Here is a 20,189-nt window from a genome sequence, read left to right on the forward strand (position 1 = left end):
CTACTGGTCTACCACAGAATAGTATGATGAGGAATACAGCCATGGAAGCTGGTGGGAAGAAGTGGCTGAAGAGCGCAAGCCAGGAAGTCACCAGTTCAAATGGTACCCCAGCTGCAGACTCACTAGATGACCCTTTGATATACTTCTGAGTAGGCATCCATGCCGCAATAGAAGTTGGGCCCTGGCTGCATGTCATGATGCACTCTCCACTTCTCCAAGTGGTGAGCAGTTCTAAGGGCAGTGCTACCCAAGGTTGGCCTCCTTTGAAGCAGAGATCACTGGAGGCTTATGGTGCTTTTTGGTGATGCCTACTTTATTTACAAAGGCACAAGCAGAGCCTGCCCACTCCTACCAGGCAGTGGATCCGCCACCTTGCATCGGATCGCCAGAGAAATGCACTAGCCTTCTGAAAGTTTACTGCCTCTGACTATGCTTCTGGGTGTTTCCACACCTGGCTTCATTCCCTTTTTATGGAGCATCTACGTGATGTCATCACCCAAACATTGTCCTCCTGAGTTTCCCCCATGAGCAATGGTGCAGGTAGGGCTGGACCTCAGGGCACATGCCTGGGGCCCCACATTCCAGGGACTCCCAAATGAACCCCTGAACTTGCGGCGGCTCCTCCTCGCTCTCCTTGCTGACCCTGGATGCACAATTGTCCAGCCGGCTGCAAAAGGAGTCATCATGGCAGCCAACTGGGCAAGCCTACACTGCAGCGTGCCATTTTAAATTAACACTTTATCAGTGTGTTTGTTTTTAAATGAGCTTTCAATTTGGGCTAAAACACCTTTTCAACTTCCTTTTTTTTTAATGAAAAATGTGTGCAATAGCTTTTAAGAGTAAAAAACGTTTCAGTGCAATTTAAAATAGTGTTTTAAAAGACATGTTGTTGTTGTTGTTGTTGTTGTTGTTGTTGTTGTTGTTGTTATTATTACATTTATATACTACCCTATAGCCCAAGCTCTCTGGGCGGTTTGTAGTCTTTTTAGTCAGCAGCATTTAATTACCAATTCCTCCCTCATCTTCCAGTTAGCCCTTTAACATCTTTACACTTTTTTTTAGTTATCAAAGTAGTTGTGAAATAGCACTTAGAAGTGTTTTCATGACAGGGTTACTTTTAACTGTAGGTATCTCTTAATCCCTTCCTGGTGTGTTTACAGGCTGTGCGTTATTGGCATATCATTGTACTTTGGCCTGCACCTGTGTTTATAAAGGCATACAGAGACTTTTTGTGTGTTCGTATTTCATTTTGCTCCAATTTGCAATTAATTGTGTGTGTTTAATTATACTTGACTTGTTTTGATATGAAAACTTTATAGTACATTGTTAGAGAAGATAGCCTGATTCTTTTTTTAAACTTCAAAAAGGTTTTTAAAAGGTTTTTTAAAAAACTTCTTTATGCACATAAATAAACTCCTGACTTTGAATTATAATGAAACCCATTGTTATTTGTGGAATCCACATGTCAAGACCTTTCCAATGAAAAATGTTTCATGAAAATCGGTCAACGGGAAGGCAGTCAAAAAGGCAGTCAAACCCATTAGCTCCCAATATTGAATTATATATCTAACATTTCTGGAAAATTTATTAGAACAGATAATGAAACAATATATTTTTAAGTTTTTAGAACAACATGAGATGATTACTAGTGGTTGGCATGAATTTGTTAAAAACAACTTACCTTTCTTCGATTCTAAGATGCCATCGATTGTAAGACGCACACTAATTTCAGTACCACCAACAGAAAAAAGCTTTGATTCTAAGAAATAATAAACGCACCCGCGATTCTAAGACGCACCCCATTTTTAGAAATGTTTATATGGGGGAAAAAGTGCATCTTAGAATCGAAGAAATACGGTATATCAACCAAAGCTATTCACTGATGAAAGAAACTCATGTAGATAAGGGGAATGCAAATGAATACCATATATCTTGACAGCTCAGGCTCTTCAAAGCCCTGATATGTTTCCTTGGTCTTGGAAGTGGAATAGCTTTCAACTGTACTTCTAATGATATCAACTTGCTGACAGCCTTCCTTGCTTCCCTTTCCCTTTAGTGTTTCCATTCACATGACTTTTCCTGCCAGTTCCAAACAAAATTCATTGTACTTTTACCTGCTGCTCCCCTTGCTCTTTCTTTTGTCTTATCTCAAGCTATCACTTCCTGACTAGTTCTCCCCAGTCTCTTCGCTCAGCCAATTCTTCCATATTTGTACCCATCAATCCAAACTGTTAATCTGTCACTGGTTGCCCAACTTTCTGGTGCAAAGGATTATCCCCCACGGATTTCAAGAACATTCTGGACATCTTCTGTATGGCTATGTTTAGAATGATTCAAAACTGCAGGTGTGTGTTTTTTATTACTGTTGGCAATGTTGAAAATTGTTGCCCTTTTTATTTTGGGCACTCCATACATTTACATTCCCCTCTTGCCTTCTCATAAAGTGACTTCACCTGCCCTCATTGACATCATAATTTAGTCAAATTTGATTGGCTATGTAGCATTCTGATATCCTGTTCACTGTGTGGTCTCTGATTGGGTGGAATTACACACACAACTAATTCAAGAAGCATTACTATCACACTCAATGGCTTTTATTTGCCCTCAGTGACATCACCACATAGCCACAAATCCATTAGCTATGTAGCATTTGAGGTCATCGTGTTCAGTATGTGATCCCAAATATTCTGGGATCAGCCATTTGACTACTTTGGGAAGTATCCAGAAAAACTTTGCTTAGAAGCAACACTAGCTGGTGGGGAAACACCAAACATGACTCTAAACATGGAACATTTGCACATAATGTTTTTGGGGGACTTTTTCTATCCAACCCAACCAAAGGGAGAGGCAGGTAAGAAATAAAGAATTATTATTATTATTATTATTATTATTATTATTATTATTATTATCTTGAACATGTGAATTAGAGTCTATTATATAGAAGTGTATGTTGGTTTCCCAGATATCAAGGCAGTTAAAACCTCCCCATTATCACTAGTGTACATGATTTGGATTTGTCAGTAAAGAGTACTTATCAATGGAACCTTCTCAAACTGGGGAGAGGCAACGAGTGGGGTACCGCAGGGCTCAGTCCTGGGCCCAGTGCTCTTCAACACTTTTATTAATATTTGGACGAGGAGGTGCAGGGAATGCTGATCAAATTTGCCGATGACGCAAAATTGGGTGGGATAGAATACCCTGGAAGACAGAAACAAACTTCAAAGTGATCTTGATAGGCTGGAGCGCTGGGCTGAAAACAACAGGATGAAATTTAATAGGGATAAATGCCAAGTTCTACATTTAGGAAATAGAAACCAAATGCACAGTTACAAGATGGGGGATACTTGGCTCAGCAATACTACAAACGAGAAGGATCTTGGAATTGTTGTAGATTGCAAGCTGAATATGAGCCAACAGTGCGATATGGCTGCAAGAAAGGCAAATGCTGTTTTGGGCTGCATTAATAAAAGTATAGCTTCCAAATCACGTCAGGTACTGGTTCCTCTCTATTCAGCCCTGGTTAGGCCTCATCTAGAGTATTGCATCCAGTTCTGGGCTCCACAATTCAAGAAGGACGCAGACAAGCTGGAGCGTGTTCAGAGGAGGGCAACTAGGATGATCAGGGGTCTGGAAACAAAGCCCTATGAAGAGAGACTGAAAGAACTGGGCATGTTTAGCCTAGAGAAGAGAAGATTGAGGGGAGACATGATAGCAGTCTTCAAATACTTAAAAGGTTGTCACACAAAGGAGGGCCAGGATCTCTTCTCGATCCTCCCAGAGTGCAGGACACGGAATAATGGGCTCAAGTTAAAGGAAGCCAGATTCCAGCAGGACATCAGGAAAAACTTCCTGACTGTTAGAGCAGTGCGACAATGGAATCAGTTACCTAGGGAGGTTGTGGGCTCTCCCACACTAGAGGCCTTCAAGAGGCAGCTGGACAAGCATCTGTCAGGGATGCTTTAGGGTGGATTCCTGCATTGAGCAGGGGGTTGGACTCGATGGCCTTGTAGGCCCCTTCCAACTCTGCTATTCTATGATTCTATGATTCTAAATCATTCCCTCTATTTCTGATGTTCAGGCATGAGTGCTGTTGTTATGCACCATCCACATAAAAGAGGGAGGAATCTGCAGGCTTGGGAGAACCTTGAGGTCTGCAGAATTACCAAACAACAAAACTGTTGGGGGGCAAGAAACCCCCTAAATTGCCTACTCAGAACTGACCATGTTCAGTGAAGAAACCCCCCCCCCCCACACACACAAAACAAAAAACAAACCCTGGTTGGAAAGGAGAATGGAATGGAGTATTGCAGAGGATGGCAGTGAACTGAAGCACCTCACGCTGCAGTGCTTTGTTGCAGGTCCCACTTGTTCAGTATTGCTGGCAGCTAATCATACCTAGAAAAGCAGAGGGTGAGACGGTCCCGTTGCTTCTGGCTACCATGACACTGATCCCAGTCTCCACAAAGGGCACGGAGAAATCTACAATTTGTGAGCGCTCCTCATTGATGGTGAGAGACCCAATGGCCATGTCTGCTCGCTTGTAATACACCTTAGATATTGGAGAACAGAAAGAGAGTATGAAATGACATGAAGAAATCCCCACCACCGCCACGAAAAAAGAAAACCAAACAGAATCAGCTCTACCCAACTGAGCAGAATATCTTGCACTAATTGATTCCTTCCCTGTTCATTCTGCATTTCTTAGCAAATGGAAGAGACCGCAGCCGCAACGCTATACACCAGGGCCCCCCAATCTTTTTGGACCCATGGGCACATTTGGCAATTTGAGAAAGTGCTGTGGGCACCACCACAAAATGGCTCCCACATACGATATGGCTAATCACATAATGGCTGCCTGTAGGGGCCTGGCTAGTCAAAAGAAACATAATTCACCCAAGAAACTGAGAACAAGCAGAAGAAGGGTGTGAACCCCAAAGCCTGTTTATTCAGAAGTAAGTTCCACTATGTTTATGGAGCCTTATTCCCAGCAAAGAATGTGTGTTGGGGTCCCCAACCAATGTGGCACTTGTCGGTGCCCTGGTGCCCGCAAGGACATCCAATGGCACCCATGAAATTCTCCACTCCTTGCTCACTTCAAAAATGTATTTTTAATAAAAAGATTGGGAAACTGTAAGCTGCCAGGTTCTTCTTGTTACAGACGTTGCTCCACACTGCCATTATTTCCACACTCTTCAGAAGTCTTAGCGCTTCCTCTCTTGTGGAAAATTTTAATAGCTGAAATCCTGGAGCAAAAATAATTCCCATTTATGGAGCAGTGGGGAGGGAAACCCTGTATTCAGTTAGAACTCAGGGCTGTATATTTAATACTGACTGCTTGATTTCTCCCCCATTCTGCCTTTTTTTTCTCTTAGGGACGCTTTGCCGTATTCACCGGCACACTCAGACCACTTAGCGCTGCTCTGCTGACTCACTGTTGCTTCAAACACGTCTTAAAACAGCCTGTTCAGAGGGATTTATGGTTCCTTTCTGGGCCAAGGGAAAGCAGCTAAAGCAGAATCTGGTGTTAGGTGTCAATGTTTATATTCCATTTCTGACCGTTCAGATAACCTCCCTAGGTTACTAAAACGAGAGCACTGGAGGACTAGGAGGCACCTAAAGATCTCCCAGGCCAACCTCATGAGGCATATGGCTCTCGATGCTCAGACATCCCTAAGACACCAGCCCCCTCTGTGTGGTCCGACTTACAGAATGCCACAAGCACAAGGCAGAAACATACCATGACTGTCATGAAATAAAGAAATACATTGAGGATCACCAGTTGGGGGGAAATCACGTTTCTTTACTGTCGCTTTCCTCCTGATTCTGTCCCATGAAAGGGGAAGAAGTAAGAAGTAAACAACGACTATGTGGCCCGTTCAGTGGCCATTTTTATTGCGTGGCTTGTCCTGCACACAGCAGAAAATGGTGGCACATTTCACTTCCCACCCACCCACCCACCCCAAACTGGATTTACTGGGGTCTATTTTGTGGTGTAATGGAAGCCAGAAGGAGTGGGAGATGTGCAGAAGGTGGATGGTGTCGTCTAAAGGACACGCAAAAAGATGTGACTGGGGAGTAATGAGCATGCAATAAAACGGACGTCTCATGATGCTCATTGACAGTGCAAGCATATTCAGCAGGGGCAGGGAGGAAGTAGACTTCCAGAAGTTTTGGACTTCAACTCCCAGCATTCCTGACCATTGGCCATGCTGGGAGAGGCTTCTGTGAGTTGAAGTCCCACACATCTGGAGGTCTACCTTCTGCCTACCCTTGCAATACATGTCTACTCAGAACTAAGCCCCATTGAGTTTGATGGAGCTTACTCCCAGGTAAGTGGGTATAGCCTTAGACAAACTAAATGCAAATCTGAACCAAGGGCTCCAGGCTCAGCAGCTTGCAAACTGGCAGAGAAGGGGAGGTGCGTCAAGCAGATTGCCCATGCCCAAGTCCGCCTTCCCAATGCTGGAGGCCAACAGGCAGCTGAGGGCAGGAATCAAGGAGGCATTGATGCTTCCCTGTCCAAACTATACACAATCCCTGTCCAGGCTCTAGCCCGGCGCAACGCTGCTGCTCGTGAGCGCTGAGTGGATGGGTCTTCTTTCTACTAAAGGATGAAGGCAGGGGACTGCAAAGTCTCCTAATGGGAGACTCATGGGGTCTAGCAGCTAACCAGTGGTAGATTTTCTTTTCCCTCTGTTTGGTGCAATTCAAAGCTCATTCAAACATTTAGGAATCTGGTACTTCATAAGGCTGGCAGAGTTGCAAGTTTGAATTCTCCTCTTCGTGGATAACTCCTGGCATACACTCCTGGCAGTTGAGGAAGGAGGCCAGGCTAGAATCCTTCTTGCTGATGTGCTAGTTTTTCAGCATAAGCCTTCACAGATGCAACTTGTATACTGAAGTGGTACAGCCCTGGGAGGACTCTGCCACATGCCTTTTCTGAATGATTGAATTGCCCCTTAGAATCTGGCTGTCATACCAGTGGATGGAAGATGCAGCAGTATACGATCAGTAAGTTGGAAACCTGTAAACTGCAGCCAGGGAACAAAAGTCTCTCACAAATAGTTGGCTAAAGCAGAGACTCCTGTCCTGCCAATTACAATGTCAGTGTTCCGGTTTAAATGTCCAATCAAGTATAATGTGTAAATGGGTTTTTTAAAAAATCCTAAAATCCCAAGGCAATTTGATGGAGAAGCTTCCTTCCTGATCCCAAGAGATTCATACAAAAGGGGTTGAGTTGTTGTTAACGAGAAGAGAATCTATATTCAGATGTGTCAGGAGAGTCCCAGATCAGAGGCCCTTTTGTACACAGGATGGTTTCTCTCTTCCCCATTGTGCAGGCATTGCATGGACTTTCCTAAGACGCTTTGACTCCTAGAACATCTTACCTCACCAATCATGCCGTTCCAGAAGCCATCTACTATTTTCCCATGTTTCCCATTTGTCACCAGGTAGAGATCGTAGGAGAATTTGACCGTCTTGGCTAGCTTCTTGAGGATATCAATACAAAAGCCTTTGCAGCAAAGCTTGGTATAGGGGTCCATAGGTTCATCCCCACTGAAAGAAGAATATGAAAAATGCACATAGATCAGGCTGACTAGTCCTTTGCATCCCTCACGATGGCCATGCCAGGCAGGGGCCTTCCATGCACACTGAAGTACTGGGGCATTCTGAACGGAAGTCCTTGCATGTCTACTCAGGGCAACCCTATAGCCAATGATACCATTGCCCTGCTTTGGAGGGACTAAAATGGAAAGGACACTTGGATGTGGCAGCCTTGTATACCCTACTGCAGTCTGTCAGTGTAGCTGTCTCCATGAAAGCACAATAATAGAGAATCAGTGACGGATCAGCATGGCACTGAATAATGGCGCATGTCCCAATGATAGGGTGCAATGTGCTCTTGTAAATGAGCTGTATAACTTAATCAGTGGCAATAAAGGCTGATGTTCCCACCTTTGTTACCTCATGAGCATCTCTCTGCGTGTGATGGCCATTACAGAAGATAGTTTTACACACATACAAATGCTCACATGCGCGCCAGCTGTCAACTTGTACTTTTCCTCCAATTGCCCTTTAAGCCAAGGAGGGGCAGGCATCAGGCTTTCAGAATCAATTCCATTTTTTACTAGAACCCTGAGATCCACCAACTGGAAACAGATACAAAACAGTGGCTTGGGCAGGCAGGTATACGCTATGAATTTTGGAACAGGGTGCCCCAGCACATGCTCAGGCCGGGATGTTTTCATCAGCACCACAGCCAAGCTCACAAATCCTTTCACACAAAAACCCACTCCTGATTTCTTCCCCATGCATCCTTTTTCAGAAGCCTAATTTGAGGGGAGGACTTTTTAATTGTTGCTATTGTTATATAATTGGGTGTCAGAAACCCTCTCTACCAGTAGATCCCAATCTACCTTCTGTTCCCCCTACTCTAAGCATTTATGAGGTTTTGGAGCACAGAGCAAGAGGAGGAGTGCAGAGTGACTGATGACAAAAGTAATTCAAGGAGGAGCTTCAAGAGCCTCAAGCTACTGGGAGAAATGAAACATATGGAGGAATAGAGGGAATGTATCCTATCTCAGAAGAAATTGAGAAGAGGGGGGGGAAAGGTGTGCCGATCCGATCACAAAATATGGTTATTCATTATCCAATGAATTGCAGTCATTGTTAAACTCCTGGGTATGCGACATTCCAGTAGCAGGAGATGTCATTCCAGCCAGAAAAAGAGGAAAGATTGTGGCTTCCTGCTATTATAGGGAAAGCATTTCATACAACCCTGTTAAAAAAAAAACCTCAAGTATCACCTTAAAATGAGACTTGCTTGAACAGCAAAACTAGGCAACATTTCAAGGTGACATGTGAAGTCTCACTTTCTCTCAGCCATTTCACAAATCAGGGCCAGACACATGAGAGTGTTGACATTTCACCAGTTCAAGCTCTGCTAATCTCCCAGGGCCTCACTCTTGCCTCCCCTCTCTTCAAAAGGCTCATGGAAGTATGTGAGGGATGGTAAATAAGAGAGTTGTTCCACCAGTGTTGTGGCTACCACCACAGGTTACCCCAAACCTTTCTAAGATGATCTCAGATGGTGAATACAGGTGGCCCATTCACCATGTGGCGCACTTGTTAAGCCAGGCTGACTAATGACTGGTGAGTGGAGTCTTAGTACGCTTCTGCACCAGGAAAAACAAGCAAAGGAGAGGCATCTCCGCATCACTTGGCAGGACAATGCAGGCTGCATTATACAGCCAACCACTGGAGGGAACAAAGCTCAGTGTAGGGTCCTTGGTGTTGCCTGCAGAAGGTCCCAGGTTCAATTCCTGGATTCTCCAGCTAAAACAGTGGTGGGCGACATGCAGCCTCCCTCACCCACTGGCATGCTGCTGAATTTGATGGTGGCAACAAAAAAACCTGGTTTGGTTTGGTTTTTAAATGGTGGCTTTAGCACTGTGAAGGGCTAAAAAGGTCAATTTTAGTGAACCATAATGGTTTGCTGCCAAATTTTGGCAACAAAACATTGGGGTGTTTTTTTCCTCCCAGGAACCTCAGGGATTGTGCAGCACCCCAGAGTATGATTTGTAGTGGGGGAGGGTCCCTGGGGGACCTGACATGGCCCACTCCAGAGCTAAAGGATGCAGGTAATAGACCAGGCTTCTCCAACCCGGTGCCCACTAGATGTTTTGGACTATAACTGCCCTAGGGGGGAGAGGGCAGAACCTTCCTACAATGTTGAGAAGGACCCTCTAATGGGCCACAAAGCCTTTCACTGTGATTTACGTGGAGGACAACTCAGGCCTTTCTACTTAAAGCCCGTTTGGTGTTTGCTGCCTCCTCTTGCCCATTGAAATGCACTTCCGGAATCTCTGTTCCTATAACGGCTGAATACCTTCTGCCAGTTTTCAACCTACATTTATTCACAGGAAGAAAAGAACTGTTTCTTTGCCCAGAAGGCTGGTTGATGACACAACCTTGATCGGAGATCGGCAGAGGTCAGCAACAGGCAGGTGATTAATAACGACGGGCAGGCTTTTCAGGTTGGGTCCCAACAGGGGTGTGTGGCAAGCTGATTGCCATGGCCACCTTTCCAGCTAGTTGCCTCCAAGGAGCAGCCATAGCCTTGCATCTGCAGGCCGGGTCACCACACACAAGCCACCCTGGAAGTATAATTGATGGGCCAGCTCACCAGGCAGCCTGTTGGGGAAAGCGCTGCATTTATAGACACAGAACGGGAAGTGCAGACTCTGCTCTGAGGGCTTCCCACTGAATCAGGAGCTTGGAGTGTACGTGCAAGCCAGAGAGATCCCACTGAGAGCCTCAGCACTGGAACAAAGCCCAGCCTGGTCTAGAATCACCCAGCTGTTCGGGGTTCGAACGGTTCCTGACCAAGAAAACCCAGCTTCAAACTCCTTGAGGATTCAGAGCATCTTTCCCCGACCTGGTTAGCACCAGATGGTTTGGACTTCAGCTCCCATCAGCTCCAGCCAGTGGTGATAATGATAGGAATTGTAGTCCAAAACATCTGGAGGGCACCAGGTGGGGGAAGGCTGTTTTGGAGGAAGCAGCCTCTTCTGCCAGGATTCCTGCTCATTTAGGGCTGCCAACATTTCCTTCCAAAGGGGCTGCTCTCCCTTAGGCAGCTGTAAGAGAGCAGAAAGTCAGCAAGCAAAGATTTTCCCAGCGTGCAGATGCCGAGATAGGAAAAGGTTCGCTTAACTGAATTCCCTCCTGTGCTGGAACTGTTACAGGCAGAGGGAAACCTGCCAGGAAAAAGGAAACTAGAGATGCTATGATGATCCCTAAGATTCAGCTCGCCAGAAATGGTTTGCTGAAACTAACTCCTGTTTGTTTCTCAGTGCACACGTTTCCCCCTGCTAAATCTTTCAGAAGTGAAAAACTGAGATCTCCATTGAGTGATAATCATTTCCATCAATCAAGGCGACTCCCATTTCTCGTGTCACCCTGGGAAGTGAGCAAATGGCATTTTAAACTAACGGCAACGATTCCTCCAGCCATGACCTAGCATCCATCATGTTTGTGGAATGTTTATGCAAATGCAATTAATTGCATGATATGAATTAAAATATGTCAATTAGATTCATTTTTTCCAACTCCTGATGTGCTTTAGTTGGGACTCTTGTTGCTGAACGTGCTTCTTGGGGCCCGAGCCTCTGCCAGATCCTTATTTTCTCTGTGGTAGAGGGCAGGTGCGAGGAAGTATATCTTAGCACACACTCGGCGCCCAGAAGGGTGGAGAGAAACTTAATATAAAAGGAGGTCTCACTACAGCAGCTTTCCCCAATCTGGTGCCTTTCAGATGTGTTGGACTACAACTCCCATCATTGTCAGTCAGCATGACCAATGGACTTGTTAGCCAGGGGTGATGGGAATTGCAGTCTGGAGGGCACCGAGTCAGAGAAAGCTGCACTGCAGCTTCCATCCTGTTTCGCAACTGAATTGAAAGCCATCCCACGTGAAATGGACACAGGGTCCCACAGTGGCAGAAACTGGCATCACCCACTCCTCCTCCCCTTTCCCCCCTGCAACATGCAGCGGACTGGAGGGAAAAGGGGCTATGAAAGGAAGGAAACGTCCTCTCCCCATTTCAGATGTTTACATAGAGTTAAAATGATCATTTCTGTGGTTAGGGGGCACTTGTGTTACATCCCACCACCACCACCATGGAGGAGGAAGAGGTGGTGACAACAGCAGTGACTGGGCAGGAAGGGTGGCCGGCAGCTGGCCCAGCATTCAGTTAGGATATTATGTCTGCCTTGTTCCACATCTGAGGAGCCCAGAGTGAACCCTCTTTTAGTTTCGTTATATTTGTCTACACCCGAAGTTACATAAATGCTAAGACAGACTAGCAACCTTAATTGGCTTAAGGCTGGGATGTGGAAAACTCTTCAGGCCAAGGGCCAAATGCAATTTCAGAAAAGCTCGTGAGGGTGCATTCCAGTATTCCAGTGCAGGGCCAAAGGCAAAAGGGGCAAGGTCAAAATACTAGCACATTTTAGCTTAAAGCTCTTACTGCCAGTGTGGTGCCAGTGTAGTGTAGTGGTTAGAGTGTTGGACTGGGAATCAGGAGATCTGGGTTCTAGTCCCCACTCGGCCATGGAAGGCCACTGGGTGACTTTGGGCCAGTCACAGAGTCTCAGCCCAACCTACCTCACAGGGCTGTTGTTGTGAGGAGAAATATGGAGAAGAGAAGGATTATGTATGCGGCCTTGGGTTCTTTGGAGGAAAAAAGGCAGGATATAAATGTAAGAAATAAATAAATAAATAATAAACTAAGCCTTCAGAGAGGCATCTCAACCTTTTAGAATGGGGTGGGGGGAACTGCACAAAAGCCAGGGAACCACCAAACCATCAGTGGTGGAGGAAAGGGCACATGGCCATCGGGGAAACCCCAGAAGGCCAGATTGGGACCCTAGGTGGGCTGGATTTGGCCCACAAGCCTGAGGATCAACACCACTGGCTCAAGGCCTACTTCCAAGTCTACTTCCAAGTCTGGTCAGGATGCAATCATGGCATTACTTGAGCCAGTAGACATGAAAGTTAAGACACTGTGAATTCAAGCATCCACCACTGAAGGACTCCATGACAGTGGACTCCATAAGTTCACATGGCAGATGACTGCTGCAGGAAACTCTGGTGTAACCACAAGTATGGGGTCTGCCACATAAGGAATGGAGCCACCCTCAGTCCCAGTTTAGTTGTTATTAAACCCACGGTAGTGTTAATTTTTTATCTCCTTCAGTGAATTCTGCAAAGATGGAGCCGATGTTACCCCTGCTTAGAGTACACCTATTGAAATGAATTGGACTTCAGTTAGTCCTGACTAACATAAGCCCATTTATTTCAATGGGTCTAATCTAAGTAGGACTAACATTGGATACTGCCCCTGGGCTCTGCATCTATCCTTCTTAGATCACAGAGTTTGAGCTAGACACTGCCTGCTTTGTTTCAGCATTCCTTACGAAAAAAGAGATGAACAAAGACAGCCTACAAGGAGAGCACTTCCTTTATCAGCTATATGAGAAAATGTAACAGGGTTTGCTGTGGAGGTGTCCAGCCTGAACATAAGGTCAGTTGAACTGTCCCCCGCCATCAGTAAATGTGAAGGAAGTTATAGTGATGTGCTAAGTTGCTCCAGAACTTCCTTCTACTATCCTTCCATTCCCCTCCCTCTTGCCTTCCCTCTCATTTACCTTTCCGTGGTATTGGTCTGCTTCCGGCAGGGGACAGTATTGCGGACGCACACACCAGTGGTTGGGTCTGTCTTCTCCACAATCACGAAGGGCCTTTCCTCAAGGGTGGCTACTGTGAGGTGGCGATTGTCTGCCATGGGCTGCAGGAAGGATCCGTAGCGTGGCCACACTGGGTACTTCATGTGGATGATCCCTTTCTCCCATTTCCCCACCTGTGCAGGAGCAGAGAGGGAGAGATACTGTTTGAATCATGTAAAAGGATGCCCTCAGCTCTTTTACATCCAGGCTATGCCGTGCACCCTCTTACGTTGTGATTTATAGTCACAGGACATGCTCAGTAAATGCTTGAAGTTAGGATGGGGAAGTAAAGCCATGAAGGAGTAAAGCCAAATCTCTTTCTTATTTTATAGGTTGGAGCAGGGGTCCCCAATGGACCCATGGCCACATTTGGGAATTTAGGAAACTGCTCCTGGCACCACCACAAAATGGCTCCCGTGGAAAATGTGGCTGGTCTCATAATGCCTGGCAAGGAGGCCTTGCTAGTAAAAAGTGAGCTAAAGAGGAGAGAAATAGTGATGCTAGACGCGGGAGGTGGGAGAAAGAGGTGAGGGGGAGAAAGAGTGAAGCTAGAGGCTGGAAGTGAGGGGGAAACAAGAAGGCAAAAAGGGTAGAGAAAGAGCAAAGCTAGAGACAGGAGGGGGGAGAAATCGTGCGCTAAAGAAGTGGAGTTTGGATAGAAATAGAGACGCTAAAAAGGGAGAGGAAGAAGACTCCCCCAAGGTTTTCATTTTTAAAATAAGTTTGAAGGGGCAAGGTGAGGAGAGCTTTTGGGAACCCCTGGCTTAGAGGTAACCATCATCATGAAATGATCCCAGAAGGCTACAGGAAGACAATGCAGATGCTGGAGCACTGAGGCTGCAACCTTTTTTCCCCTATTCAGAGGAAAGCACCTACAGCCTCATGGCAGTCATAGCGTGAAAAAACAAGCCGAAGGCAGGGGCGGAACCAAGGATAATCTTCGTGAGATATAAAGAAGAGAGACCTCACATCTCTCTGTATCAGTCAAGCCTATGATTTCATTGAGCAAACAACTGTAAAACCTTGTTGAATAAGCCCTGAGGAAGGGCGTTTTTTGTCCGAAACGCATAGGCACCTTCATTAAACCATTTTCATACCAATAATATTTTGCAAAGATTATCCTTGGTTCCGCCCCTGCTTTTGGCTTGTTTTTTCACTCCCTCACGGGGTTTCCCTTCTCTTCCTGCACTCAAGGCAGTCATAACCTGAAACCATTTGCCGAATGCTTTGATGGGAATGATAAGGCTCATGGAGCAGTCTATGTTCTGTCTGGACACAGAAGACAGATGTTTTATTTTTGCCCCCTTGATTGAACGGAGGCCATTTTTAGACTCACAGTCCTGCTGCAAGTGACTTTGGGAGAGAACACTTATTTCGGAAATAGATTTCACGACATTAGCTGCTAATGAGCTGGATTTTCAAATGCCCCAACAGAAATTGTCTAGATGTGATATTTGTTTACAGAGATTGAACATAAACTGCACATAACCCCAGGCAAAAGGAATTTGGATTGAAAGTGAAGCAATGAGTGGAGAGATTTGCTTTTGCCTTGTAACATTTGCCCAGCTCCAGTAACTATAAACTGGAACACAAACTGGCCTACTGTTAACCCCAGGTCTGCTGCTCCCCCATCTGCTATCTCATTTCTATCCCTGTGACTTAGACATTGCAGCCAACAGCTGAGTAATGCATTCACCAGAAAGCTTGAGGGCTCGTATTTGAATCGCTTCCTTGGAGAAACCAAACTCTATTCCTTATCCCATGCATGAGAAAGGAGATTACTGTGACATGGATTAAAATGACCACTCCACAAACAAGGGAAAATTCAATTTTTTTATCATCTTGAATTACCCCGCTTGTGAGTACTGTGGAAACCAGTGCAAGTGTGTGCATAAACAATGATAGTCAAGACTTTTGTTTTGATATATTAGTGTGTGGGGGTGGGGGGGGGGAGGAAATAAAAGGGGTATTAGAGGGCAGTGATGTGGTGTGCTATAGAGTGCCTGAAATGAACCTAGGGTGTAGAGTTTTTAAAAATCCACTGGAGTTACTGTTATTTTACTGAAATGACATGTTTTATTAGATTTTTTAAATGGATATTTTTATACTAGCTGATATACCCAGTGTTGCTTGCCCCCCCACCCCCACCCCAAGATATATGTATGCAGGGTAATCATGTTAAAGTAGTAGGCCAGTGCTAGGCCTGTGAGGTAATTTTAAAATGAATTAAATTCTTTTCTTTTCTTTCTCTCACCTGCGACGCATGGCCAAGGCCACCTTGAAGCTGCTGCCATGATTCTCCTTGTCCTCATAGAAACCAAAAATTACAATTTCCAGCATGCCTTTTGCCACAGTGCCCAACTTTCCCAATGGGAGTCCTGCCACTGAGGCTCACAGGAAATGAAGTCTGGCCAATCCAATCCACACTGCACTATGCAATTGGTGCCCGTAGATAGGCTGTGACGGATATTTTTATATACTGTGGCAACAACAAAATTATATACTGTGACAAAAAAAATGTGCAATGAACTGATCAAACTGTGGTCCAGTTAGAAGAAGAAACATTTAATGTTAGACAAGTTGCTAAGACTTGTATCTAAAGGCTCATTATTATGAGCTTCAGGGGCTCAGAAAACTCATCTCAAATACAAGGTGGGCATTATGGCACACACACATACACTCATATACACACACACACAATTCTTCTCCAGCTTGGATTTTAATCCTAGCTGCAGAAAAATAAAAACCAATCACTGGAGATAAAACTCACAGCTAAAATGTGTGGGAGAATAAAAAGGCCTTCACCTGGTGCCCAGATGACATCAAAGTTGACAGGTGAGCCTCCTTGGGAAAAGTATTTCATCATGAGTGCACCACCACTGAGAAGGCCCTAACCTTGGTCACCGGCTACTCTAGCTGTGATGGTGGGGCCACCTAAAGTAGGGCCTCCAAAGATGACCTCAACATACAGTATACAAAGATGACTTCTCTTATAATACTAGAACCTGGGGCCAACCAATGAAACTGAGTGGTGGGAGAGTCCGATAAAAGGAAGTACTTCTTCACATAGCGCATAAACTGTGAACTTTGAACACAAGATGTAGTAATGCCACAATTTTAACAACCAAAGACTGACATACTATCAAGGGAAAGTATCAATGGAAAACATTTACACTAACAGGAGGGCTTGTTTAATTAATGCCACTGATAGCATTTATCTCCTCCATAGTATTTATGGCTGTCTTCGAAAAAGAATGGAAAACTTAACCAGAAATATTTAGAGACACACTTTATTGGATACAATAATTTCACACACACATGAACAGATGCACACGCCGACTGATTTTCTCCCTGAGTTTTTGCCACATATGAAGACAGGAAGAAATTATTCTGGAAATGGTTATATATCCAACAATTGGGTCAGGGTGTGGTGGGGACAAATGATATTCTCTTAGTTGTTTGAATGGATTCTAGTACTGCTAAGGTTACATTCTAATATAACCAAGTGTATGGCTGAGCCCAACTGCTTCCATCTTCTGGAACATTCTGACAGAATTGGGCCACAGGTCCTTTGAAGACATTTTTCTGGCACAGGTGGAACAGCGAATGGTGTCTCCCCTCCCACTGAAGTAAATTTGCATAGTACCCAAGACCAATCAAGTTACTTTGGCATCTGAGGCAGAAAACCCGAAAAGCACCTCTCTCCTTCCAAGGCAGTAAAAAAAAATACAATAGTAATAATTTAGTAACTAACAATTTGCTGCCCTTTCATGACACTCAAAATCAGTTGCCTGAGGTGGTTGTGTCACTCCAACTAATGGTAGGGCCGGCCCTGAGAAACACGGGGTTATGATATACTGAGATGTGGAAATAACATTCACTGCTTGTGACAGAATATCTAATTACCTAAGAACAAAACAGTAATTTGCCCTTTCTCCCTCAGAGGTGGGGCATTTTTGGAAAGCCCCAATCATATGCCAGGGGATTGACTCTGGATATTAGTGGTCTTAGAGTTAACTCTCAATTAGAGTTCATTCCACAGATTGTTTTCTTCCATTTTGTTTTCAACATGTGAAGAATGTACTTTATTGCCAAGACTTCAGATTTGTCCACAAGATCTTTAAGAACCTCATCTCTGATATATAACTCGCTTAGGCCAATTTGCCATCATATCATTTGTCCAATTTCATTTTTAATTCAATTTCATGTGAGTGAAAGAAAACGACAAAGTAATCTTGCACAAACAAGGACATCTCGGTGCACTCATCCAACTAAGTTATGTGCCCTGTAGCATGTGATACATTACCAAGGCATTGCAAATTAAATAAATTAGTTGTATAACACTGAATAAATGAATCCAAAATTTCATTTCATGGTGCTTCAATTTGTTTATGAAATCAAATTAAATTGCCATGCAGATTTGAAGAAGGCTTCATATTCAGCTTTGAATCATTCAGTTAAGCCATCAACTCAATGGCAGGAGCAAGAAAGACAACCAAGCACAAACGTAAAAGACAAGCGGAAGTGGCAGTTCGGGACTTCCATCGTATCATTCTTTGTTTTAAAGCTAAATGCTTTCCCAACTTCAGTTTCTCCCTACAACTTCTCCAGTCCTGCTTCTACTATGGGTATTTGTAGTCTGGGGCTTGAACTGTGAAGAGCCCCATCTCCAGAATGAAGAAGATGTCTTCAGGGCTGGTCCTAGCCTTAAGGAAGAGTGAGGCAGCCACCTCAGGTGGCAGATGCTAAGGCGGCAGGTGGAGATGCAGAGCAGTGGCAAAGAGATTGAGAGTAGAGCTACTTGTGTAACACAGCCTTCCCTGTGCCCTCAAGCCAGCCTTCTGCCTGCAGATGCAGTGAAGGATACTGTCCTGTCACTACTGTTAAAGTAAGATTCAACTGCCAGTTTAGCCCATGTAGGTGGAATTGGGGGGACGGGGGTGGGTGGGTTATCCTGCCCTTTGCCCCAGGCAGCAAAATCTCCCTGGATGTATTCCAGAGCAGCTGTGCCTGCAGTCACAGACAAGATGACAAAAAGAACGAAAAAGAGCCCTCACCATCTCCCAGAGCCTGTGTCGGTTCAGCGAAATCACCACCATGGTGGGTCTCACCAAGTAGCCGCCTTCGTTGAAGGAGAAATCCCTGTGTTCCCAGGTCACATTGAGCAAATGCCTGTTGAAAGTAAAGGAAAGTACTTTGAGATTGCTACAAGAAAGTGGTGAGTGTTCCATTCTCCGTTTCCCCAGTACCACACAGCTAGTTCTCCTTCCTTTGACAGTGAGGGTTCTCCCTCCTTCCCTCTCCCATGTTGACCTTGCAACAACCATCCAGACATCATCATTTTCAGAGTAAGACTACTGATGTGCATTTCAGACAAAGGACCACTACAGCTTGCTACCAGCTGAGACCACTATTTTCTCCAAGCGATGGGAGCGCTAAACTTAAAATGGAGGAAAGGATTTCAAAGGATTTCACGGGAAAGGCACCACCTAGCAAGTGTGGTTGTGGGAAGAGTATTTATCAGTTGCAGTTGGGTCTTGCCTGTCCCTAATAAGCAAATGGCATCATACATGGAGTTTCCCCACCGTAATCCTCACAATAGCACTGTAAAATGGGTTAGGGTAAAAAAAAGGGTGTGTGTGTGAGTTGCCCAAAGTCATCCAGTAAACATCACAGCCAAGCAGTAAATTGAATCCTGCACTATCTCACTATTGAACCGCACTTGCTCTCATTGGCACTGACGTCTCTTTTTATGCACCATAGTTGCTCTTCCACCTGTGCTGCTCCTGCTAGCCTATTTGGCCCATCACTGCACAGAGACTGACCAGTGGAAGGTCCGGGTCTCAGTCAGAACCAGTCAGAACTTGAAAAGAAGCTGTCCAAGGCACCTTTTTAAAATGTTGCTCTTACAGATTTGTTCCCAAAATGAACCTACCAGTACACTACCTGGCAAATTGGAAATAGTAATTCCAGAGCAAATAGGGGAAATTCCAGAGCAAGAGGCTATAGTGGCAGAAATAATTTATAAAAAAGAAGTGCAGCCAATTCATTTTGATTACATTGTTTTAATATACAAGACTTTAATATTAGAAAATATTCAAAAAAGTAACACCATGATTTCAGCAATCCCCTTTACAGAAGACATTAATGCTACTCCACAAACAACATTGCTTTCTATACCAAGGATTAATAATAGAACTTAAAGATATAAGAAAGTACTGTGAAAGACAGTTTTAAACATTAGTGATTTCCAAAAAATAATTTAAGAAGTGAATTTATTACGTAAAATACAGCAATGCCCATGGAATTATAAGCAGCGTTTTAAAGCACACTTACAGAACAAAACAGTATGCAGCAGAGAGGTAGTACATTCTTAGAAATTTTTAAATGAAATGAGAAAAAAATAGGGGAACAATGGAAAGCAACATAAAGGAAATTATTAAAATTAAAACACATTTAAAAAGCTTCAAAAAACATTAATATATAGACTCTGGGCAATACAAACCTGACGTTCATGCCCCCTCCATCAAACAACAATAATCTCTGAGGAGGATAGGATCGACTACTGCAGTCATCCAGGAGGCAAAAAGGCGGGGAACGGAAGTGGAAATGCCCCCAGGGTAGCAATTGGCTGATCACTCAATTCAACATTTTCAGAGAAGAGCTAACGTCGTTAGAACAGGGCACATGATTTCTAAATAAGCGCTAGTAATGAGCAACAACGAACGGTGACAACGAAATCAAGGAGGTAAGTACAACTCATTTACAACTGAAGATACAGAGGGTCATGTGATGCTTTGCGTCACAGTTGCTGATTCATAACGTTATAATAACAATAGTGTAGATTCCCACACAGTCTCCATGCAGATTGGGATGCCCAACCAGAGCAGCACATGGTGA

General features: G+C 44.5%; 1 protein-coding gene across 2 annotated transcripts in view; it reads right to left on the reverse strand.

Moving 5' to 3' along the window:
* Nucleotides 1-20,189, reverse strand: part of GRIN2C (glutamate ionotropic receptor NMDA type subunit 2C) — a 106,191-nt gene that overhangs the window by 18,724 nt on the left and 67,278 nt on the right. For both annotated transcript variants that reach the window (XM_063120249.1, XM_063120248.1), the window contains exons 4-7: nt 18,347-18,461; nt 13,212-13,423; nt 7,389-7,557; nt 4,396-4,549 (exon numbers count right to left, since the gene is read on the reverse strand). In XM_063120249.1, the coding sequence (XP_062976319.1) occupies nt 4,396-4,549; nt 7,389-7,557; nt 13,212-13,423; nt 18,347-18,461 (650 nt within the window). The remainder of the gene's footprint in view (nt 1-4,395; nt 4,550-7,388; nt 7,558-13,211; nt 13,424-18,346; nt 18,462-20,189) is intronic.

This window comes from Elgaria multicarinata, chromosome 3 (assembly GCF_023053635.1).
Source record: "Elgaria multicarinata webbii isolate HBS135686 ecotype San Diego chromosome 3, rElgMul1.1.pri, whole genome shotgun sequence".
Lineage (NCBI taxonomy): Eukaryota > Metazoa > Chordata > Lepidosauria > Squamata > Anguidae > Elgaria > Elgaria multicarinata.